This window comes from Sciurus vulgaris (genome assembly GCF_902686455.1).
Source record: "Sciurus vulgaris genome assembly, chromosome: 9".
Classification (NCBI taxonomy): domain Eukaryota; kingdom Metazoa; phylum Chordata; class Mammalia; order Rodentia; family Sciuridae; genus Sciurus; species Sciurus vulgaris.
The window spans coordinates 96503779-96530427 of record NC_136469.1 but is presented as its reverse complement, the minus strand read 5'-3'; the positions used below and the strand labels follow the sequence as shown (position 1 = coordinate 96530427).

General features: G+C 31.4%; 1 protein-coding gene across 17 annotated transcripts in view; it reads left to right on the top strand.

Annotated features, from left to right (window-relative positions):
- The window catches only part of ADGRL3 (adhesion G protein-coupled receptor L3), a 760294-nt gene that overhangs the window by 700333 nt on the left and 33312 nt on the right, over positions 1 to 26649 (top strand). For 14 of the 17 annotated variants that reach the window (XM_079153720.1, XM_079153723.1, XM_079153729.1 and 11 more), the window contains 2 exons: positions 2983 to 3108; positions 7905 to 8001. In XM_079153720.1, coding sequence (XP_079009846.1) covers positions 2983 to 3108; positions 7905 to 8001 — 223 coding nt within the window. Of the gene's footprint in view, positions 1 to 2982; positions 3109 to 7904; positions 8002 to 10264; positions 10307 to 25682; positions 25812 to 26649 lie in introns of all 17 variants that reach the window. The other 3 variants (XM_079153725.1, XM_079153717.1, XM_079153716.1) reach the window with 2 other exon arrangements.

Below are 26649 nucleotides of genomic sequence, written 5' to 3'. Positions count from 1 at the left end.
AAAACCATCTGAATTTCACTAATATGTCCTTGCTATTATAGTTGCTCATATATTTGGAATGGAAAAAAAGGAAGTATTCTATTTTTGAGCTTTTTGGTCTTATGGGGTCATTTGTTGATTAATTTGACTCCTTGACAAAAATTGACCTTTTTGAGTGTTCAGTCTTTTCCTCAGTATACCTTGTTGTATCACCAGAATTTTCATGCATTCCATTAAAAGTGATCACTTTGGCTTTTGTTCTGGCCTCAGATATTTGATATACTCTCAGAGCTTTCAAGATCATTTTATTTCTGATTTGAGTATGGAAGAAATATTCCATTTGTAAAGTGTGTTCTCTTTTCCTGCCTTATGTATTCTAGAACAACATCACACTGAAAGAAGATATCATTATCTGATTGGAGTAATTAAGATGCAATATCATGTGAAATAGATTAGAGTATGCAAATGATTGGACAATCAAAGAGTTTTTTATTATAATCTAAAGAAAAATGTTTCATGATACAGTCCATATTACATTTCTTTCTTTCTTTTTAAGACATATGCTTCCCATTTCAAATCACATCACTGCAAAATCAAGTCAGTATAATGATTCACTTAGTAATATAGCCAATGTGGAACTTGGCATCACCAGATCTCCTGATTTGCTGATGGTTTATAAAATCAGCTGAGAGCACTCTACCTTTGTTGGAAAGTGAAAGTAGTCCATGATGAATTTCTGTGGCTTGTCCATTCTTGTTTCTTTCAGAGAAGGAAGAACAGTTCTCCTTTTTTTTTCTTCTCTTTTTCTCTTTGTACTAAAGAGTTTGTTTAGGTTTCAGTCATTTCATTAAAAAACACTCATCCAGACAGAAAAATACGATTTTCTGAGTACATTAGGAAGAACAAGGTGGACTGATTTGATCAGTGTTCAGGTTCTTGGAGATGCTTCATAACTTCAGTACAAATCACACAACTATAATCAATAATGCTTACCTTTGTTAAGAGATTATATTAAGCCTTTCCTAGTTCTAATTGAAGAATTTACCTTTATTCTTTCCTGATACGAAGAAAGAGATAATTTAGTAGACTAATAATAATGTGAATACTATATAATGCCCATGTTGCTCATATATTAGGAATGTGGCATCGTAGAGCTTTCTGATCATAAGTACCTGAGATGTGGACCTTTTCACAAAAGGAACATCATTTAATCTTTACTTTCACTGCTTATCCATTCCAGTGTCCTTCTCTGTAAAATGGAAGTAATAATTATTTCCCAGAGACATTTTGAGGAAAATACCTTGCACAATTCCATACAAAAAATTATTAAAACTCAGAAGTTTCTTCATTACATCCTTCCAACATATACATCTTAGAAACCCACACAAATGGGTTCACAATTTCTTTTTTTAAATAAACAAAATATGGATTAACTTGTAAATACTAAGTAATTATCTGTGCTTCCAATTATTGATAAATGTAACATCAAAGAAATTTGATCTGTTGCAAAACATCATTAGAATATTAAATATGTTATGAAATGTAATTTTGGAATTTCAGAGCAGAAAAAGGTCTTAAAGGCTGGGACATCATAACTCTGTTTTGCTCACAATATTCTCTCCACCCAGAGGACCTTTTTCCTCTCTTGTCCCTTACCCTTTTTTCAACTTCACCATCTAAACAGACTAATCTCAATCTATTTTTGAAGATTTTCTCAGAAGCCTTCTCAACTAAGAAGCCATGCTTTGCCCCTACCCCCTGGCAGCCAGTCCTTAACGTATGCTTTGAGTCACCTCCTGGTCATTCTTCTTAAATGAAATCAGCATTTGATAAGTGTGAATTCATGAGGCAAATGCAAATGATCTGTCTTTGATTCTGCTATAATCTTTGACAGTTTAACTTTGCAGTATATTGAATAAGAATCCATTCATATGAATGCAGATATTAATGTATCATTCACACCCCATTTTTGCTTCTCATTCTAAATAATATTCCTCTTTAAAGCACATATACATAAATCTCATTTTCAAAGACATTACACGTGACTACAACATTGTAATAAATTCTGGAAATTATGAACTCTTATAAAATCAAATATGAAAAGAACTGAGAGTAATATATAGTGTCATTTCTTCATGTGAATGTGTGAATATATAACCAACACAAAAAGATGTCCCTTTGTTGTTGTTACTGATAGCAGTGTGATTTAGGAAAATTTCTGCTTATTTTTGTATGCTTTGTCCAATTAAATAAGCAGTTATAAAAATTTTAAACATGACAATGAAAGTTTTCCCAAAAATTGTCAATTTATTTCTCTGCTTGAAAACTTAGTAAAAAATGTTCATCCCTTTTTTTCTTATAATTTTATATCACAACATGGATTAAGAATTTAATCTGCAATACAATAAAGAAAAGCAGTTATATTTCTCAGTAATTATTAAGTAGAACTATTTTGTGGACATAAATTTAAAATATTTGACGTTTTTTATTCTAACTTTGCAAATCTGGCCTGTTTAAAGATTTTTAAAAGTCCAAGAAATGTAGATTTAAAAGAAATGCTTAGCCCAACACATTCCCATTTTCTGTCTTTAAATATTCTCTCTTATCTTTTTCTCGCCCTGCATCTCCTCATTCCTTTATCCCACTCTTTCTCAGTAGATTTCTGCCTAAAGAACACTAGCTACAATGCCTCTTCACAGTATGCTACCTTATATCAAATTTATGAAGCCCAAAATAAAGTCTTTGAACTAAGATATAATACTGCTAAGGTGGGATTGGAAATGTTCGTGTGTTTGCAAAGACTTGAGCTATGCAGAATTTCAAGTTCAACAGTATGAATGTAATTATTTTATATTAAAAAATATGTGCTGGCCAGTTTATTCTGTATTTGTAGGATAAGGAAATAATTATATTATTGAAAACTAAAACTCACATGTTTTTTATATCCTACTACCCATCTGAAATCAATAACTTGCTAACAGAAGTTCACGTTTAATTGGCTAGGTACGAAAAGAGTATGGGAAATGCCTGCGAACACATTGCTGTAGTGGCAAAAGTACAGAGAGTTCCATTGGCTCAGGGAAAACTTCTGGTTCTCGAACTCCTGGACGCTACTCTACAGGCTCACAGGTAAACAATGTTTGTTCACTGAAATTAAATATTTCTTATGTGTAGCCTGTTATTGCTGTTCTTTGCTATCCCAAGCGTTGATCACATCAAATGTATGATTGTTTTCATGTGATTGGCATGAAAATGAAATTGACAGAAACTGAAAGAACCAAAATTGTAATGAAATTGAAAATTAAGGCCTAAGGTTGCATAATAAATAATTTCCTCAAGTTGTTTTCTAGTTGGATGATACTTCACGTATGATACTTCACGTGAGTATCATACGTGAAGAAAGGAATTTGGTACTTCATCCACAACTCGAAGAAAATAAACTATGTATATATGTATATATATGTATATATGCATATGTATATAATTTGTAAGTTTATTATTAGTTCTTTAACCAATGAAAGAATTCTTCATCACATACTGAAATAATTACATATAAAATTATACGTTTAGGTTAAAACACTCTTATAATCCTACCATATTTATGTGCTGACAAGTTGAAGAAAACCTCAGGAGTGGAGAACCTAGGACACGTCATTAATATAACTGGTGTGTTTCCATCAGCTCAGCCCTGCACATAACTGTATAGTGTTCCTAACCAGGGAAATTCCAAACTTTTAGGTAAACTGTTGGCCATATTTTTTTTCCAGGCTACAGTGTCATCCCAAAGATTATTACATAGATATTTCAGCATCTCTTGATCTCTTGATTTCTAAAATGAGCTGGTTACAAAAGATAGGATTGTGATACAAAAGATAGGATTGTGTGGGTTTTGAGCAAGTTTGAGTTCAGATCAGCAGAATAAATTCTGAGGAAGGCTTGATTAAGTTGATAAAGTTATAAATCTAAAATTAATTTTTCTTCTCTCTTACCTCAGCCTATGAATCTAATTTTTTCCAAATTTGGTAATTTTATATAAAATAAGAACAGCTGTTTCACTTATTCTTTAATGGATGTTCAGTTATTTGTAAACTTAATAGATTACATTTCTATAAACAATTACATTTCTGTTGTTAGAAAATTAAATTCCCTTGTACCCTTTAAAAATCATTTAGGATTTAAATATATCTGGTTCTTTCAAACACATCAACTATCTAACCAGACAGTCATACACACCTAATTAGCTCTAGAATGACTCTTATAAATCAATGATAGTAAACATTGTTTTCATAAACACTTTTCTGAAATTTAATGAAGATCTCCTTTACCTATAAAAAAATCATATATTTAATATCAATATAATACACTTCCAACTAAAGTGTTAGTAACTCATGTTTAACTATTAAACATATCAGAGATTATTTTAAATAACTTATCAACCACAAAAAAATGAAAATCATTCCTAAATATAACAAATTCAACAATATGAATTTGGTTCATCATTTCTACATCTTACTCAGGTTGCACAGTTGCAAATTAGGGGAAACAGATATCCACTTCACATGGGCACAGTTTTCTGAATCTAATCCTTCTATATTTGCCAATTTGCCTAATAATGGTCGTAACTATAGAGGATGCTTCCAGTAAGAGGTCCTTTTTATAATCAAGGATCCCTTTCCCACCTGTGCTTTCTGTTTTAACTTTTTTGACAACTTTTAAATTGAAATTGCTGAGATTTTGTACATTGTCCAGCCTGATTAGATTCTGTATGGAAAAGCATTCATTGTACACATTTGCAATAGTCATTTTATAGTCAAATGTCATTAATGAAAGAATATTTGGCAGTTTCAGTTATTAAGTTACAACAGAGTTGTACAATATTTAGTAATACTCCTAGTTTAAGAGATAAGGCAGTGAAACTTAGGAAAATTATGATAAACTCAATGGGTGGATTCACCTTTGTTTGAATCCTAGCTTTGCCATGTGTCAACTGTGAAACAGAACAAGTTTTAATCTCATCGATTAAGTTCATTTGTAAAGTAATGGTAATAATACTAATTTCTTAGGTTAGAATGATTGAACTAATGTACACATAACACTGAGATTGTAGGTGTTAAATATATGGTAGCTGCTACCATTTATTAGTGTCATCATTACAACATAACCTCATATATTTATATGTTTTGAAACTATATCATTTATTTCTTCACCTTTTAGTTGGTAACATCACACTTATACTCTTGGGGAAAACACATTGTTTTCTTATATTTAATATGATACTAATTCTGATTAACTCTGACAATATAGCCCCCTATAAAATGATAGTCACTTAAATTCGTCATTTATTTACATAAAACTAATAAATATGTTTCACATTAATTGTGATTTTTCATAAGCAAAGACTAAAGTTTTCACTGATATTAAGGCAAAATTTGGGGGTATAGATGCATTTTTTATATCACAGAACATCTAAAATAAAAATTCCTATACATTTTACTTTTTTATTTAGAAATATTGAGGGTTTCCTATACAATGCCAGTAGTCTTTTCTGGGGATAATGGTTAAAATGCAGATAACCTCTCATATGATCATGAGCTTTGTTTCTAGTACTAGGAGAACTTATCGGATTGTGAAAACTGGTAGAGAAGCAAAATATTGTGATGGAAAGTATTCAGGGGACTACTTGGGTTAAGACTGTCTTTGGATGTGATAATTATGCCAAGGCTGAATGACAATATTTTAAATGAAGGGAAGAAAGGAAGTTCAAGCTAAAGCAGTTTCAGGTGAGAGAACAGCTAGTGCGAAGCCCTTAAAACTTTAAAATTCTGAAATAGAAGGAATTCTATGAGGCAAAGTAAAGATATTCTTTGGTAGAACAGGATAGTCACACCAGAGACACAATTGCAGAAGTCAGAGGAAAAGGCAGGAGATAGATCCCTAAGTATTTGTAGTAGTACATGAATTTAGATTTTCTTTTGATTGCTTTGGAAAGCCAATGAGATGATTTAGAAAAGGAAGAGGCAGGATATCATACACATGTAATCAAGATCATGTGGCAGCTATGTGGATACTAGTGACATGATTGGCAAAACTAAGGAATTGAAAACTGTCTCCACCTGTTGGTGCTTTAAACTTCCTTCCTTCCCGATACTAATCACTTATAAAATGTTGATCATTTCCAAAAGAATTCAAGTGTAAGTGTGCAGAAATGTGTACAGAGTTTTTAAAACTATGCACTGAAAGATTTTTCTTTCCCTTTTGACATATCTGTAATTGTCATTTATCTTTTATTTATTTTTTAGATGTATTTACTTTATACATAATAACTGAAAAATTAAAGAATGTGTGTAATATATGTGAAATTGTGAAGCATGTTAAAATAATGAAGAGCTGTGAACTCAGTATCCCACTTAGGGAAGAGAATGTGTTCAATATTTTTCTTCTTCGTTTCATCTCTCCCTAATTGATCTGTATATGTCCCTACCAAAGTTTCCTACATTTTATTCTATCATTTTTCCCCCTCCAAAAAATAATTTCTGTAAAATTATATCTTACTGTCCATATCTTCAGTGATTTCTTTCAAGATTTTGAAATTTGTTATTTTTTAAGTATTTTAAGATTTGTCTTAAAGATTTGTCATTTTTTATTAGTTTTGGTGTGTTTTGTTGTGTGTGTGTGTGTGTGTGTGTGTGTGTGTGTGTGTGTGTGAGCACTGATACAGGGGAAATGTGATTAGATGTTTGACTGTATTTCCAAATACTTCTAAACAGTTTCAAGATTAATAAAACAAATTGTCTAATATCCTAAGATTAACTACTGTTACTGCTTATGAAGTTAAAACTTGGAACATAACCCCTTAGTGAGTAGATTTAAACCTTGTCCATAGCAATGTTTCTTACAAACTATTTCATTCTTAAAAAAAACTTTTGAAATCCTTTGTTTCTTCCTCACGAGATTAATATTTTTTGACCCCTAGTTCAATAAGATGGCAAAAAGATTTTTTTCCTCAAAATGTAAAAATATTACAGTATTTTCATGAATTATCTGACATGTAAATTTGAAGTGAAGATAATAATGGAAATAATTAAATAATGATGGAAGAAATTTTAGTTATCTATAAAACTTCCTACTGTGAAGCAGTGAATAGGGATGAATTGATACCTTTATCTCCTTCAAAAGAGAAGTCAGGATAGTATGTAATCTCTAAAATTACATAGGTCTTCTTATAATAGTTATGGATAATGTAAGTTCAGTAAAATTTTAATGATATTTTGTTCTTTCTTACCAATCTCACTCTTGCAAGAGTCTAAATTCTTAAACTAAATCTTTTGTTAATAATCTGACAATTTAATGCATATTTAAACATTTCCATTCCAATAAAAGTTCTCATGAGCCCAGTGTGGTGGCTCATACCTGTAATCCTGCCAATCAAGGAGGACTGAAAGTTTGAGGCCCACTTCAGCAACTTAGCAAGGCCCTAAATAACTTAGTGATACTCTATGTCTAAATAAAAAAAATCAAAAAGACTGGCTCAGTGGCTAAGTGCCCCTGGGTTCAAGCCTTGGTCAAACAAATAAACGAACAAAATAGTTATAATGAAAATAATTTGTTTTAGCTTGGAAACTAAAATTGTCTAATTCTACTGTGTATTCTATATATCCTTAACATGTATAAATTGGTATGATACTTTACATTTATTCCTTTTTCACAGTTGCATTTGTTTTTGGTGTAGGCATTTAGAAATACCTAATGAGAGCCAAATAGTATCATTGATTTTATTTGTGATGTTCTCATGTGACTCAAGTAGAAATCGTTTATTTTCCAGATGCTACACAGGTCTCACAGAACTGTGAGAGAATGAGAGAATGACTTATGTGAAAACTCACAGCTTCATGAGTTTGTTGCTTTTCTTCCTTTCCCTCATTCAGAGCCGAATTCGTAGAATGTGGAATGACACAGTCCGAAAACAGTCAGAGTCATCTTTTATTACTGGAGATATAAACAGTTCGGCATCACTCAACAGAGGTAATTAGAAATGATTTTTCGTATTTATCACACCTCTGATTACTTTAAAAAGTTCTTAAATGCATTGCTTTATTTGCAAGTTCTGAAACTTGTTCCCCGTGATAGGAATATTGCAAGGATATAAAACCTGGTTGAGTGTAGCAGTGTGTTCCATTATTCACATGCCTGTTTTTTAAATCCTGAATTTTCAGGAAATTCTTTCCAAATGGAAGTTAGAAAACGAGAAACTTCTTTTTCTAGTCATTTGCCACTGTTATAAACTGGTGAGCTGTCAGGCCTCATTGGAAGCAGTGAAAATGGGCAATTATGTGGCTATATAGTCTGCTAAGCATCATAGAATCCCACATTGTCCCAGGTATAAAGCAATTTCATAATCTTTGTGGAAGTAAAAATATACTATCTAATACATACTTAAGGAAACCTGTGTACTTGTGGGGAGAAAATCATATGTAATCTTAATATCTAAAAGACTTATTCAGATAATAGTGGGTATTTAAAGATCTAGGAAAACTATTTTTATGTAAATCATGATTTTTTATGTGTGTGTATGTGCTTCTGGTTAAAATGCTCTGTGGACATCAACATCATTTAGATTTTTGAAATGAAGTTCTCTTGATCTACTGTTTTGTTTATAGTGGGTGCTCTCTTTTTCTCTCTTCCCCACCCCGTCTCTTCCTCTTTTTCACTCTGTGTGAAAGAGATATTAGGATTAATTTCACTGATGTAAAAATGACTAGATACAACATATGTGGAATCAGTGCTGGGAAATATGAAGAATACAGGTTTTGGGGGAAAGTGGTTTTTGTATGAACCTAGTTATTTTTATGGTCAATGTTGTTATTTTTTTCTTACCCCTAAACTACAGTTATCAATCTATTTTCAACCTGTTTCTGTCAGATTTTTGTAACATACAATGCTACTTAGAAACAAATAATCAAACAATTATTGCTTATGATTAAGATGCTGGTACTCTTAGTTGCTTTTACTCAAATAATTTGCATCTTATTTATAGACAGAAATTAGGATACGTAGTGTGCAAACTGAATTTGATACAGGAATTCATATTTTAATATATCTCATTAAGTTTCATATGCTATTTGGGGCAAGGTTGTAGGAACTGTAAACTAGTGGTGATTTTAATTATCTATGTTACTTTAGGTTAAGTAAGAATAGTGAGTGGGAAATGATTAAAACAGCTACCTTTTTTTTTTCAAGACAACTACCTTTTTTCTTTGTTTTTATTTAGTACGTTATATTCATTTAGACAAACTCTCTCAAGTATGCTTTATATACAACAATCTTCTCTTTTCAATTTAGTTTTGTTCTGTAGTTTGTGAAAATTTTTAAATGTGAGTTCTGTAACTTTTTACTTTAATCTCTATATCATAGAGAACTAGTTGTTCACAAATGCCTCAATAGCCTTGGAATTCGTTTACTTCCAGAGTTAGTTCTCCTATTAAGAAAACTGTCCTTATCTATAGGATTTGTCATTAGACTTATTTTGAATCTACTAATCACAGCATACATGGAAAATCTGTTGTTTAATCAAGGGATGAGATGATTGTAACAATACACCTTTCTCTTTTTTTTTTTTTTACTTATTGTGAGGATGGATATAATATGTAAAATTATTTTGTCTAGTATTGTGATTAAAATTTATGTAAAGTTAGGAAAAAACCTTTTTTAAGTGAAATATTTTTATGACTTCAAACTGGAGCACATTTTATAATGTTACTAATTAATCCCTTTCATTCAATTTCTTCTCAATAATGTCACCTACTTGGAATATAACAATATGTATATGAGTGAGTCAATTTGAAATAAACGGAAAGAAAATTGTAATATTTCATATTGACTGATAATATGTCTAAGTCTGTAAATTATGATGAGTGGTTTAAAAGGTATTTCTTAAAGCTATTGAATGAAGGATATAAAATTTCTTGTGACATTGTTTTTTTTAATGAAGACTTTGGGGAGGAGGTTAAATGGAATACATAACTTGAAGTGTGTCCAAGCACTGATCTTTTTCATCAGGATATGTATTCTTCCTTTCACTTAGTGACTTTAAAGGTGCCAGAGATCATAGTGATCTTCATTCCCTGAATTAATTTCCTAGCCCTGCTCCAGGTCAGAAATTCCTGGTTTTATTCTCATCTCCTTTTTTACCTTAGGTGATTAAAGTACTTTAAAAATTTTATTTCTTCATATTATGTCTCTGAAGATAGTCTTTAACCTCCTTCTTTAATCTTGTCTTATTTCCCAGGGTCCTATCTTCCCTGCATTCAGGCGTGTGTATCATATTTAGGTAGGTAGCATCCAAGATTCATCTTTCCAGATAAACACTTCAGTCACCTCAGCAACATAATTATTCACTTGTGTTTATTCAAAAGGTTATATTCTTTATTATTTAAATAAAAATCTTAGACACCTCATCTTTGCATCATCATATATTCTAACTTCCCATTCATTCTTAGTTACAGTTAGCAATTTTTTTTAAGAATCAAACTCCATTTCCTTTCTAAGTTAGAAATATAAAACCTCTTATTTTTTCTTTAAAGTAGTGCTGACTCTTGAAAACTATAGCTATTGCCTAACATTTTTCCTATTTTTAATTTAGGTTTTCTTCCTTGTTTATACCATTGCCCAATACATTAAGAGTATGATTTTAAATTTTATATGTCTTTTCATCTGTTCTTCCAAGTAAGAATCAATAACTACCATCTTTAGGATCCATTAAGAACAAAGAATCTACCATGCAATGTAGAACTACTTCTTTTTTTTTAAACTATTCTTTATACATTGTTCTTGAAACAAGTCATTTCATCATATATATCAGATTACCCTTCTAGATTCCCAGTATAATAAAGATGATTACTGTTGGGGTTTTATTCATTAGAATTATGTGAAATCTTGGAGGATTTATGGATAATTTTCAATGAGTGTACTAATTCTTATATATTCTTTTTGAGTTTGTTGTTTGGTCACACTCATCTTTTTAAAAACTTCTATTTAATCCATACTGAATGTCTGTTTTTATGAAAATGTTTCCCCAACTATTCCCTAAACCTTTTAAAATATTTTGCCTCTTCCAGTTTGTTTCATATAACATTATACACTCAGGCAAATGCAGAATTCCTTGAAATCACATTACTACAATTTGACATCACTAAAGCTACTTACACACAGAAGGAACTTTAGAAGAGCTGTAAGGTTATGGTTGAATACAGAGTCTCAGAAAGGGTTAACTTTGAGCAAAACTGAGTTTTCACAAGCTTGTAGGTATGAAGGAGGTTTCATTCATTTGTTTATTTAAGCATTATTTATTTTGTACATGCCTTGAAAGTGTAGTCAGTATTCAATTCCCAACTCCTCCCAGAGCTATTGGAAATCTAACTTAAATCTCTACTAGCTGCAACATCCTGGTAGTGATGGGATGGACTAGTACTACGCTTTCTACGCATCTCTCCTCATCGTAATCTCTGCTGCCCAAACCACATCTCAAACAGTTTAGATTCACAATGCCTCTTTTTAAAAGTTGAGTTTGATCCAGAAATGAAGGATTTGTTGAGAGATTTTTCTAGCCGTTCAATTACCTATTAAACATCTTCATTATACCCCTTAGATCTACGTAAAAATCAGATTGCCTTCTGAAATTAGATTTTATAGGACTTTATTGCAAATATTATAATGGCATTTACCATTTTCTTTTTATTTAATTAGATTGAGATCAGAAATTTCTATTTCCAATCAAGTTTAAGAAACTCCTGACAATGATGTATCTTTGTGTGAATTACAAAAAGTACTTCAACCTTCATCCCATTGATGAGGTACTACAAAATTGTGCTCCCTCCAAGTGGTATAATTAGTGAAAAAATCACTTCTTCTGGAACAAAGGTTTGCCTGGCATCATGGAGTTTTATTTCCCTCTAAACTCTCATCCTCTATTTTGTCAGCCTGCCACACAAATTAGTGTGATATAAATTTTTAGATTTGTATCAGTAAGACTATATTTATTTAAACCATATTTAGGTGTTCTTGTCCAGAAGATTGATCTGTAGATGTTTAGCACTTATTTATACATGCATATAATTTCTCTTTTTTAGAGTTCAGATTTGTATTAAAGTTCAGTTGTATTTAGAGTTCAGATTTGTATTCAGATTCTCCCTGAATTTGTAGTCAGTAAAATTATGATGATCTACAATGATGCATATATTTTCATAGATTTTTTTTAAAGGGTAAATTTTGACTCTCAGTTAGTGGCAGAACTACCTACTAAAAGGTGACCTTATTGGTTTGGAGCATTGTTTTAACAAAGGAGGAGAACTCTGTCATCAAATATACATGTGCAAGCAGCTGACTTACTCATTATAGTTTCACCTACTAGTTTTATGAACAGACATTGAGTTTTAATCCAGTGACATTTGCCAAATTGCTTAACTTCTCAGGGCTTATGCAATAGGGATATAAATGGTTCCCACTATGGACCCTCCTTGAGAGGAATAAATAAGTTAAATATGTAAATTGTTTACAACAGCACCCAGAACATAAGAACTATTATGGTTATTACTACTTTATTCAGAGATATTATATTTTCTAATAAGTTAAAACTTGTCCTTGCCAAGGCTATCAAATAATCAGATATTAAAATTCATCATTCACTACTGAAGGTTTTCCTTTCCTTTTTATTTTCTAGAAAAGGTGGGAGGAATGAGCAGGTTACCTGAATGCCAAGTAAAACAAATAATAATTCACCTAAGATGCTGCTACCCTTGAGGCTAACAAAGAAAAAAGCTAATAAAACTGAATTGTCTCTTCTCAATTAGAAATTAAGTGCAAATTACATCTGCCTATTTGTACTTTCCTCTTTTGATTTGTAACCCTACTTTAGTGTCAAAGAAATAAAGATAATATATTTATTTTTTTCTTCCTTAGACAATGACATAAGCAAACCCTATCTTCTCTTTTCTTCCAACTACCCTACTGTTCAAAAACTTAGAGAACACTAGTTCAATTCAGACAGCCCTGCTAAATAACAAGTTATGTAGAAGAACTGGGATACGACTAGACCTCTTTTTAACTCATGTCTTGTCTGAGGCTATATTGTCTTCTCTAGGAATTTGGTCACTGAAGCTGAAGATATTTTACAATAAGTCACCTGTTACCTCATTAATATTCAGGCTTCCAAATCTAATTTGTTTTTATGTTTTTTAAAGAGAAATGCAAATGAAAAACTGGAAGTGGCATTTAAGAATTTAACAATTTATATAAATTAAAGCTACTAGGGCAAAACACTGATATTCATTTTCTGCACTTTATTCATGTCAATAAATATAACTGGCTTATAAGCATAAAATATGCCATATTGCCCCAGAACCTTGCTGTTCTAAAAGATTATAAAATCACTCATTGTAAATATTAACCAGCTATTCAAATAATATTATATCTATTTGTGAAATTTGAAAAAGTAGTTAATAATGTGTTGATACTACTTGCAGAGTCTAACAAGGATGGAGGAATTCCATATAACAAACTCCTTTTTCTTATGAATAAGCATTATGATGTTAATGCAATATAAGTAACCTTATGGCATAAATAAAATTTTCTTTTGAGACTCCCCATTATATTTATGTCTAATTTTTTTGTCCTTTGCATTTCTTGATGTGTACATGAATATGTTAATTTCTTTTGTACATGTCATCGATAAAGATATAGTTAGAAAAGGTACAATATGATAAGGAAATCTGTGTTAGGAAAACCAGTGTAATAACCAAATGCAACATAGGAACAGATTTTAAAAGAGAGATGCTGAGTTAAATAGATAATTAAATAATACCATTAAATTCTGATTCCTAACCCAATGAGATCGAATAATGTTCAGAAAGAACTCTCCAATTGGCAAAAGAATTATATCAGATATTGATTACTAGTGAATCAGGAACAAAGTTCCTTGCTATAAACTGTTGACAGAAACTTAAAAAGAGAAACCTTAAACAGTTACTCATGAGGCCCTCCTTATGCTTTGCTTTCAACTTGTCTCTTTGATATAACGCTTTCAAATAATCTTGTTTCTCATAGTCAACTACATAGTAATCAACGTGGTTGTATTTGTTATAGTTGTAACAGTATTTATTAAAACTTTCTTATATCCATTCACAAAGATAGTTGTTTATCTATGTAGAATCCTCATTTTTAAAATTTATTTGCCTATTTTCTTATATTTCTTAGCTTTATTTTGAATCAAACAAGCTTCAGTGAGATTCTTTGATAAATTCTAAATATATGTGCTGTAGAACATTTCCACTTAGCTTTGAAATAGTACTATTTTTAATGTAATTTAGTGAGAAATAATTTTTCAAAAATTTCTTTTTCTTAGAGTTAAATGTGAGACTGCAACATAACAATTGCTATGTTTTTCTGAAAAGAATACAATATACCTCTTGATAGTTCCTAATGAATTTGAAATTCCTCCTTTAGTCTATGTATCTAGATATATATTAAACATAGTTCTGTATTTATTATCTTTTATCTTACATCCATGAAGAAATTGGCTTTATTGGTTGGTAATGTAACTAACCTGTTCAAGATCGAGTAGATAGTAAGGCAAAAATCTAGATTAAAAGCAAGGTCTTTCTGACCACAAAGTCATAAGCACAGTAACAATATATTCATTTCTTCATATGATGGCAGTTTTTCAAGAAGTTGCTAAAGATTACAGTAAAGACTTTTTTCAAGGTTGTATTTCAAAATGACCTTTAATTTTGTCAGCTATTATGGAAAATATATACTTAACAGTGAGATTATCATATTTTTATTTCTAAATTTTTCATGTATTATTCATTGCCACTATATTTTGTTATTATACCATTCTTTACAGTACATTCCCTCTACCTGTGCAGTAGAAGAAAAGCTTTAAAAAAAATGTGACTATATGGAGAGACATATTGTCAAATTGTATTTCTGTAAAAGTATTGAATATAGAATTATGTTGAATTACTCTGTATTAAACCCAGTTTTAGAACGTAGGTCAAAAGAATTTTACGATCACTCTTCTTTTCTGGATGCTTTCAAATCTTTTATTTCTAGAGTCTTTTTTTCTTAAATTTTTTGTTATGTATATTTTAGTAAAAGAATTTACATTTGGTCAGGGCAAATATTATGCTAAAATTCAGGCAAATAGTTTCTATCACTTAGTAACAGAAACAAAGATAAAACTTTTCCTAGATTTTTGTGCTTTTGAACTTAACAGTTCTTGAAACTATGTCATTCTCTGTCAGGACAATTCAGTAAAGTGGGGGTCTCTCAAGCACGTCCCACATGTATAAGAAAAGGGTTAACTGCCAGAGGATGATTTTGGCTATAAATCAATCAATTACCCATAAACTTATCTAATCAATAAACACACAAGAGCCAATACTCCTTTTAAATGAGAGGGGGTGTGATGGGTCTGGCCATACCAACTCTGGCCTCTAGCAACATGGAGTAGCCCAACTCTCTTTATATAAACACACAGATAAAGGGCCCCTGAATGGAAGGGCTTGTTCTGTGATGAAAAGGATAGGGTAGAGTTAGGGGAGACATTTTCTTAGGGGGACTATCACACAAGCAGACAGGGAACCACTCCCACAGCGCCACATACCCCCTGGCAGTCTGGGCCGGACGGACTTCCCTATCTGCCAGTTTCAGAAGTCAGGCTTCTATGTCATGAGGCTCGACCTAGTCTGATCCTGCTAAATGAGGATGGCTTCCAACACAGTAATATCTGAAAAAAGTAGGAAATTTGAGTAGTAATTTTAGTGATAATGTTATCAATTAAAACTTATTACTTTCATTTTTATTCTGCTTCTAACAAAATCTATGATGTAAATAAAATTCAAATTTAAAAACAAAATCTGAACTGTATCTCTCACCTGAAAAAATGTTCCTACTAGAATATAAACATAATGCTTTCAAATGTACTATAATATATTCAACAATGAACAGTCATTGTTAGTTTATTTTTTCTAAGAAATGTCATATTAAATTTATCTACTATTTTTCAATTACATAGGAGTTAATTTTATTACATGAAAATTTAAAATGTGAAAGAAGGGTGCATATGCCTGACAAAAAAAAATAGAAAGGATACCTAAATTGTCATTATCAATATTTCTGCTATATTCAATTAAAATAGCTCTTGTTAAATTGTGTAAGAAGGCTTAACTTTATGTGACTTGGCCTTATATAAATTATATTGCATGCCATTTAACAGTAAGCATTTATGTGATAGATTCTCTTCTGAGCTTCATAGTAAGCTCCCATAATTTATCTTTATAAGGAATATGGATGCCTGAAAACAAGTTACATAATGCATTTGTAGAAGGTAGTACATGACCCCAGGAAAGTATTAGCAAATTAAGAAAAATTTGAGGGGATATATAAAGAAAGAGAGAAAGAGAGTCAATCTTGATTTAGAAAAATAGAAACAATATGTTTCCGAAATTAGCTTGGTCTAAGCAGAACAGAACTGATAATAGTCAGATGATAAAAGAAGCCTTCTCTGAACAACACTCAAAAATCTCTTTATTCATGGATACTGTTTTAATTCATGCATATTTTTTCAGACATACATTTTTATTTATAGATTCCAGTTCTATAGTTCAGGTTTTAGTCCTTCTGTACATAAGCTTATATAATTTTCATAATATAAAAAAGGGTACCTATATTGCACAGTATTACTAAAAACCATATGTTCTTTACTTTGGTAAAGGATCTTATATTATTTAATAGCTACACTTGTCATTTTTTCTGAAGTTTTATTTGGCAATGTATGATTTGCAAACAAATATAACTGAAATTGACTATATACCATTAACAGATTATCAAGAATCTGATGTGAAGAAAAGGAATTGAGTAGCTGCTGTAAGAATTGACAATTTTTTTTTTTTTTTTTTTTTTTTTTTTTTTGCTATATGACTTGTATTACTAAAAAGAACTGTGGTTAACCACTACTCTGTCTGTAGCTATAAAAAACTAGCCTGTTATCTTTAGACTTAGTTTCTTTGTATTGAGTACTATGCTAAAAAATTCTAAATATCCAAGTTATTAGAACACAGAAATTCATGCTTTGACCACAAAGAATGAGATGTAGAAATGAATGTCTAATTTATATAGGATTATCATTCTGCAGAGCAACCACTTCCTCTGTTTTAAAGCAAAGGTTCACCAAGAATTCTGAGTTACGGTCCTCCCATTTTGGCTTAACGAGTAAGAAAATCTACCATATCTAAACAGCATTTCTTTCTGCTGACGATAGGAAAAACATCCCTGAATATCCTGGCATCAGTTGCTTTGTCTGAAATGTGACAGAGTTGTGTTGCCTATTATGGGGGAAAATTGCAAATGCAAAAAAATAACACTTTAAAATCTTTAGAAGACAGCATAGTTTAGAGAAGTTTTTTTAAACAAAATAATTAAGATCACAAATTATGAGAAGAAGACAAATAGGTCTGTCTCAAACCCCATATCCATAACAGATAACACAAAGGAAGAAGATGTAAACAATACACATAACAAACAAGATGTTAGTGCCTGGATTATTTAAATAATGTCTACAAATTGATACAGGATGTGGACAAAAGAACAGACAATTCAGGAAAAAGAAACTATTACGAACAATGAACACATGAAAAATTACCTCATCTTTCTAATAATGGGAAATGCAAAGTATAGCAGCAATAAGAGATATCATTTCGTACTGATTGGCAAAAATGTCAGTTTGACAAAACTAGCTCCCAGAAAGAATTCGAGAAGTATACACTACTTGAGGGAATGTGAATTGGTATAAACACATTTGACAGCATTTTAGCAAAATGTTGTAAATTCAAAGTGTCCACAATATATGACCCAGCAGTTCAACTTCTTAGTATTAATTGGAGGAAAGCTCATGTGTCTGAACATGAAGACATATAGAAGACTAATCAGTACAAAATAAGAGGGATGGAATAGGTAATTTCTAGGGCTCCCAGCTCAAAAGCTCTGAATTCATATATTAAAATAGATGCGACACCTCTGCATTCAGAATATTTCATTTTGTATTGAACTAATAATAACTCAATCTATACTTCGGAGAAAATGTGTCATTGAAATCTATATTAATAAATTCCCAGTGAATGAATTAGCTATTAAAAGAAACTGAAGTATCTCCAGACCATTTGAATGAAATTTAATAGGCAGGTTGATTAAAATTTAATAGCAAACTTGTTGGCTATTAAAAGTGTACAGTGTGATAAATCAAGATGTCAGCTCTTCAATTTATGATTTTTAGAAAAAAATGATGAAAGGGCTCTTGACTTTCAACAAAATGTTTCTTCTTGGACACTTTGTAATTTCACTAATTGTTTGAATTAAAACATCAAAATGTGAAATTATGTTTTGAAAGTTATTTTATACAACTTTTAAGGGGACCATGCAGATTCTCTTTGTCTTAGTTTTAAAAAAAATAAATGATTTAGTCTTGAATTATATGCCTCTATTTCCTACAAAGTGGAATTAATCATTGCCCAAATTGTCTTTGTAGTAGTGTAGGTGGGTGTTATTTGATTACATAGAAAAGCAAAAAATAGGAAAAAAAAAAATTAAAATAAACAATGTCTGAGTTGGTTCTGTGTAGTTTTTGGAGAGTCTTTTTTTATCTACCTACTTTCACTTTTATTTGCTTATTTTATATAAATTAATCTATGACTGCAGATGAAATAACTATTGCTGAAAAGAACATGGGAAATTTTCATGCACTTCTAGAAGAAGTAATGAAAAAATAAATAAAGTTAAGTAAAGCCACCAGAATCATGTGTGACCTTGCAGAAATTAAAAATGTCTCTGGTCCTTATTCCTTTATTTATTAGATGATAATTTTTGGTTAGGTGATGTTAAAATCTTTATTCAGTTCTAATTTCTGATTTATAACCTTTCTCCATAGTGCTCTATTGTAACTGATTAGGTGTTATGCATGTACATAATATATATTTTGGGTACCTCTAATTAACATTTTCCAGTTTTCTTGTTTATATTATGTTTCACTAGCTAAGGAAAGAGACTAACCACTTTATTTTCCTTACACCCATTTTCTTAAATCATTGAAAAAGAAAAAAGAAACCATCAGACCCTTTCACCAGAAAGAAGTGTAGGCAGGTGTGTATGCACAATAAGCATGCAAACATGCACCCAAAACCTTTTACAGACAAATTTGGGGATTTCACAACTTCACAGATACCACATCCAGGCAAAAGGTCTGACTTGTGCTGAAGTTACTAATCCAATTCTGTAAGAAATACTATCATTAGAGAGACTTTTTATTTACATGAATTAAAGCCTCATGATGGGCCAAATTTAAGGGCTGAAGATAAAAACATAAATATATTATTCAGTAGTGATTCTTCACTTTATATGTAACTTTGATTTATATGAATTAGTGTACACATCAGAAATGGCTTCATTAAAAAAAAGTTATATCAGACTTAAGGGAGAGAGAACACTGGGGGATTAGATGGAGAATGAGGTATACTAAAGAAGAAAGAGCCATCATAGTAAAACTGTTTTATAAGGATGAAACAATTGCTCATTTGCCATTGTATATATTTATAAATAACCAGAAGTTGAAGATTAAGGCATAATGCTTTGTGACAATGGAAGAATGTGGTACTTCATTGGTACATTGGATCATCAAGATCTTAAATGACAAAACTTTGGTCATCCAGTATGATCAGATAAGAACTTAGGCTGAGGTGGCAGTGTAGAGTAGCAATTCAAGGTATTTTAAGAGCTTTTCAATGTAGTTTTGTTAGCCTCCTTTCAAGAAGCAGTATCATTTGAATTCTTTTTCTGAATGATCTAGTTCAAGTGGGATCCAATTTTCATCCTTGTTCAGGTCTGTTATTCACTTCACAATTTCAAAGCACACTGATCTGCCTTAGATTTCCCAGTCCTCAGTTACAAGAATCACACTGAGCTATCCCAGACAATGCTGTCACTCAGGGCCTCCCAATGTCAAAAACACCCACTCCGTTGTCACCAGGAAAGAAATGTCACAGTTTTGTGGTAAAACTATACATTTAAAAAGAGTATGCTCTTTATTATTCCATTGAAATTTCACTCATTCAAAAACTATTGTACCACTCTCAATCTTCAGGTATAAATACAGGGAAATAAGAACCCTTCTTAAAATGACTAATCTTTTCCAAGGGGCTTTAGGCTCTGACTTTATAATTGTCAGAAAAGCTTCTCTGAGTTTTTCAGTATGGAATATAACCATCCTAGTTGGTTTGTCTCTATCTTTCACCAGAAATAAAAGATTTTGTGGCTGACCACCTCTTGAGAGCTATGTTGATGATTCATGTATGTCAAAATCAATCTTAATTCCTTTTCTGTGGATGAATTCACTCTCCTTTGTTTCCGACAGCAAATAAGCGGGAATGAGGAGACTACGGCCAGGATTTAGTGTGTTGGATGATTGAGAAAGCTATTTTTACACAGTCACTTTATCTTTTGTTTGTTCGGTTGGTTTTCAGTTTTGTTTGGTTTTAGTATTATTGTTACTACCTGCAGTTAGTATTTAGGTAACATTATATAATTCCAAGTAATTATATAATTGCTTATTTCTGCTTTAAAAGTTTCGATAGTACAGTACCTGGTATTGTGTTAGAAGGAAATAAGGAAATCGCATCAGGAATTAGACAACTGGCACCATTAAAAAGTTTTTCCTCATTTTCTTCAGGATTATTAACACTACTTAGAATTGATAAAAGTAACTTGGTTTTTACATCTTCAAGATGGTGTCAATTTTACATGATATTTTCATTAATTAAGCAGTTTTTTTTATTGAGCAAGAGAAACTATTCTAGACACTTGGTAGAGCAGTGAAATTTTTTCTATGTATTCAGTCTTTCTAGAATTTACATCCCAGTGTTAAAAGAATTAGCACGTAAACATTTTTTTTTCGTGTATATGGCTCTATAACTGTCTCTCTCTCGCACCAAACACCAACTTATTTGTGTCTTCCAACTGACTAACCAGTACACTTAACTTTCCAGCTAAAAAACAGTGACAGATGGTCTATAAACACTGAACTTCTTGGAAGTCTTGAGCAATTTCACAGCTGTTAGAAGGGAAGTTTACAAATCAGAAGTTAGTTGGAGGGAAGAGGAAGCGACAGGGTAGACAGAATCCTGGAAGATAGTATCGGAATTCAAAGTGACCTAAGTCAATTGAGGAAACAGCCAGAAGCAAACAGAATAGACTTCTGCAAAAACGAGTGAAAAGCAGTGCAGCAACAGCAAAAAGACAAAACTACCTCCTCATGTAGAAGATGGAGGAAGACAGGTTCTGTCCAAGCTTTTAGTTAAAGGATCCAGGCACTGGCAGCAAGCTGTTGTTTGTGTTTGTTTTTTCTGCAGTGCCACCATTCAAAAGTATACCAGAATTGCTTAATGAGGGTGGACTGGAGGAGCCATGCGAAAATAACTCCTAGAAAAATCGCACTTGTTTGTCATGATAGAAAGAAGGACCTCTTGAGGTCACTTTAAGTACTGCGTGTCCTTGGAAAAGTGACTTATTGGAGGTGAATCAAATGAGGGATAATAATTTGGTTTCCAAGACATATCTCTTATTCTTTTTCACTAGAAAATCCCTAGAGTTTATCAGTATCTTTACACTTTTTGTAACCCATTAAGCATCACGTTCAATTTCCTACTCTTGTTCTTATTGATGAAGCCCTTCCTTTAATTATAACTCTGTAAAATTAAAGCTGGTTTCAAATGGTGCAGGAGGTATAAAAATGAGGGATAAATGGTAAAAACAGCCACTGATTTTTAACTAGCGATTCTTCATTTTTTTCAGGAAACGCTTTATAATACCAGAGATGAAGAGGAATGTGCATTTTGTTTAAAAGTTTTTAATTATTTTTGTACATGTCTGTATGGTTTTGGTACAAACAACAGGTGGATAGCTCATGAAGGCTACATGTCATTCATTATGACTAAAAGACCTGTAACTGATTCTGGATTGCACTGAGATTTGAGGAAGGGACCCACCTTAGAAGCCAAGTGTCAGAGACTGAAGTTTATATCTATGGTAACACCTACCTGCGTACCAGTAGCATTTCTGACATGTGACCAGTCTTTAAAGCTTAGCAGGCATTGAGTAAAAATAAAATCAGCTTTCACCTAATTCCTTTCAAATAAAATTTTTTAAAAAATCCTTTCATCTTAGATTATTAGTTTCACTAATTGAAGTACTTTAAACTACATTCAAAAATTAGAAAAACACTTAGGACTGATAAAGAACTTTACACTGGGAAAGATATAATCAGATGGATTATCAATAAAAACTTAAATACCTTCATTAGAATTCTATTATGAAATAATTCTTTTTTATTATTAATCATTTTTTCCTTATATACTTGGCTTTTTATAAGCTGAATGATAAAGTTATCGAGTTATCTGCTTCTTGCTTATACTTCTTTTCAACTCAAGTGTTTATTTTAAATTACAGATAGCTTCTTTTCATGTTAGTACAAAAAAGTTATTTTTCTACATATATAAGAAAAAGAGATGTTTTATTTTAAACTGTACGTAGCAAAACAAAAAAATGGCATGAGACCTTTTTATTCTACTGTTCAGTTTCCAATTATTTCAAATTAAATAATGTGTAGTAATAAAGGAAAATATATAGAAATGCAGACAAAGCCTTAGCCATGAAGATCCTTCCCATTTTTGATCTTTGAGAATATATATTTGGTTGATTTTCTACTTCAAGTTTTCACACCAGTTTATTTTGAATTTTACCTTTTGTTTTCTACTTAAATACTTATTTAGAATAATTCCAGAAAACAGTTATTTGCATTAGAAAACTAACTTTTCTTTTGCACTTGAAAAGAGCTAGAAATGTAAATATTAAGTAGTAGGTACAATTTAAAGGTAATTTTTTTTAGGCAAACCAAATCCTGCCTCCAACAATTAAACTTGCATAACAATCACAATATAAATCTTTAAGATCTACAACTTACCATTTTTTAAATCTGAAGGGCACTGTAGTAAACTTTTTTAAATTATTCTTAGTAATATCCTATATATGTAATTTATCACAGGAAAGTGATACCCTGATAGATCCATTACATGACAGATAGAAGATCTGCCATTGTGCTACTTAAGAACACTTAAATAAGTGTATTGTACAACTTCAACAAAGAAATATTAAACATTTAGTAAGTGAAACATTTTGTGCTACTTCTATGCTAATTCTTGGCAGGATATACAGGATGTGAACACATATATGGCTTTTTTTTTTTTTTTCAAAAAAGGATATTTTACTTCTCTAGCAATCATACAAGCTATTTTGTTCTTTAAATCAAGAGGTATTCACTTTCCCAGTTTTGAGATTAAAATAATTATTAGTTGGCTGGTAACTTACCTTGACAAAGAATTACAGTTTAGGAAAGATAAACATTATTATTGTCAAATAGTCCCTTCACATTTTTTTTACATTTTTCTATGAATGAATAAACTTTTTATTTTACTAACACAATATTGATCACTTTTAATTTTGAGATATTTATATTTTGTATGCAATTGTACAGAATAATAGTGAGAGATATTTACTCTTTACTTGGTTCCCTTAATATCTTATGAAACTATACTACAATATCACAACCAGGATACTGATATCGATACAATCCACCAATCTCATTCAGGCTTATTCAACTTTATTTGTAGTTCATTGAGCTAAAGTTTAGTCTTATGTAATTTTATTCATGAAGTAGGTTGGCACGTGCACCATCATAAAATACAGAATGATTTCATATTTCTGTCACTACAAGGATGGCACACATTGCCACTAATCTTTCCGTTTCTATAACTTTGTCATTTCAAGAATATTATAGCTATAAATGAAATTATGTAGTGTGTTATTACTTGGGATTGGCTTTTTCCCCTCAGTATAAATTTTTGGAGATTCATCTAGATTTTTAAGTATATAGTAATGTGTTCCTTTTGATTGCTGAGTAGTTTTTCATGGTCTGATCCTGTTGTATATTGTTTAGCCATTCACCAGTGGAGAGAAATTTAGGCTTTCTATTTGGGGGCTATTCCAAGTGGAATTGCCATGAACATTCATGTGCAAGTTTTCTGTAAAGATAAATTTCCATTTCTCTGGGATAAATGTCCAAGAGTGCAGTTACCGAGTAATATGATAATTGCATGTTAGATTGTACAAGCAATTCTGAAACCTTTCCTAAATGCTGTACTGTTATATTACCATCAGCAAAGTAGGAGTGATCCAGTTTCTCTGCATCCTTACCAACATTTAATATTATCACCATTTTTATCTTAGATGTGTTGTTAGTCATTGTGATTTCATCTGCATTTCCCTAATGGCTAATAGCAGCCCTTTTCATGAGCTTACTTGCCACTCATGTATCCTTTTCCTTGAAATGTCTGTGTATACATTTGGACCAGTTTCTAACTGGATTTTGTTTGCTCTTATTGTTGACTGTTGAGAGTTCTTTCTACAGTCCAAATAGTAGTTCTTTGTTGGATCACAAATATTTGTAAATTTGTTGGCAATATGGCTTGTATTTTGATTCTCACACATATGAGAAAAATTAACATGTACCCACTCATGTTACCTGACTATCCCCACACAATTTTTACTTTCCTTTCTTCAGTCACATTTTCTTTCTTTATCACCTAACATAAATTTGAAGTTCTACCTATCATGTTCATACATGGCATAATTATATGTAATAAAACTCTTCCTCTGATTTTTTGCTTCTGGATTAAGTGACTTTGAAGGATGGGAGGTTGCAACTTATACTGATGGTGTGCTGAAAACTAAGAGTATCTATTCACAAAAAGATGAAAGAATTTAATTTTGTTTCTTTTCTATGCCAAAATTTGAACAACAGTTGGAAAACAGAAAATGGAATTGTACATGTATGTGTGTATATATTGCTTGATATCATAGTTAATATTTTATCTGAAATATTTAAAAATAATGTCCGTATGACTTTTTACCAGGCTAATAAGATCACCCAATTAGTATGCTTACTGTAGTGTACTGATAAGAGTGATTATATTTTTTATTTCAATTTCAGTAATTCTGCATAGAATTTCTAAGAAATGTAAAATTCTTCTGTTGTGTCAACAACTGCTCTCCAAATGAGTGTTTGATCTTAAATGTTGCCTTTTATTCTTTTTTATTTTCTTTGAAAACAACTCAGTGGTTTCTGAGCCTAAGGAAATGTTTTGTTGTTTCTTTTCGCATTTTAGCTTTTTTAATTTTTAATTTTAATTTTTTTTGCTTTTGTGTTTTGTTTGTATGAATGACTGGATTTTGCTTTTTTTATTTTTATTTATTTATAGCAAGCATGGGAATATATTCTTGCATACACCTGGGGAAAGAGAGTACCATAAATGTGGCCTAAGCAACACTGTAAATCATTTTCTTTCTTTCCCATTGACTCAAATATGTGTACATTGTTGGAAATGTGTGCTGCTCTAGTGGCATATTTTTTTCAGTTTAATTAGCTGCCTGCCTGTAATCAGGGCTATATCAACTGTTGTCATTCTAAATGTTTCCTTTCTTTTTTTCAAACACATTTGCCTGATTGACCTTTTTTTTTTTTTCTCTGTCTTTCTATGGGGCTGCTCCAGGAGCCATGGCTAATCATCTTATAAGCAATGCTCTGCTTCGTCCGCATGGTACTAACAATCCCTATAATACATTGCTTGGGGAACCGGCGGTCTGTAACAACCCTTCTGTCAGCATGTACAACGCACAAGGTGTGCTGGAGTTTATCTTAATTTTTTCAAGTGAGAGTCCCATTTTATGTAGCTTTTATGAGCACATTCTAGTTTATTTTCTCCTGCCTTTTCTTTGTTTTGGAAGCAGACACACAGACTCCTTTACATTCCACCCCTCTCAGTGCTTTTCCATTTTCCTTAGGCTTTCCTTAGTAAGAAATGGATGCCTTCTGATAAACAAATGCCTGATTCATCCATATGTGTTTGTTTCTCTGTACTGTTACAAAACGTATTGTGGTTTGTCAGAACTTTTCTTGTTGTTCATTTATTTCTATATTAAATACCTATGTATTTATTTTGAGAAATGAGATACTTGTCTAAGGTAAGTAAGATAAAAGAAGACTTGATTCAGTAGTCTTAATGTTATAAGATGGAGAAAATAAATCTTACTTTGTTAAATCATGAAGTACACTCTGGGCACAAAACATTAGTATTGATGAAAGCATTAGATTAACTCCAGGGAAAATTACATTGAACTAAGCAGTAGAGGAAAGAGCAGTGAACTGGGCAGTAGCAGCTCAGGTTCTGCCTTAGCTTTGCCATTGCCTACACAAGCTAGAGCAAGCAGATCACAAAATTATTTCTTCTATTGGCTGCAAGTCACAAACAGATTTTGAAAATGGTTCCTCTAATGGATCCCATCTTGAAAATGATACAGAAATTTAATTGTATTTCAAACAAATAAGCATAAGCCTTTTAAAAAACAGCTTGCACTATAATTATGTGGACATGGTTTTACTTTTTCTAAGTATATACACACACACACACACATATATATATGTGTATATTCCTATGGAATCCATTACTATTTATTGCT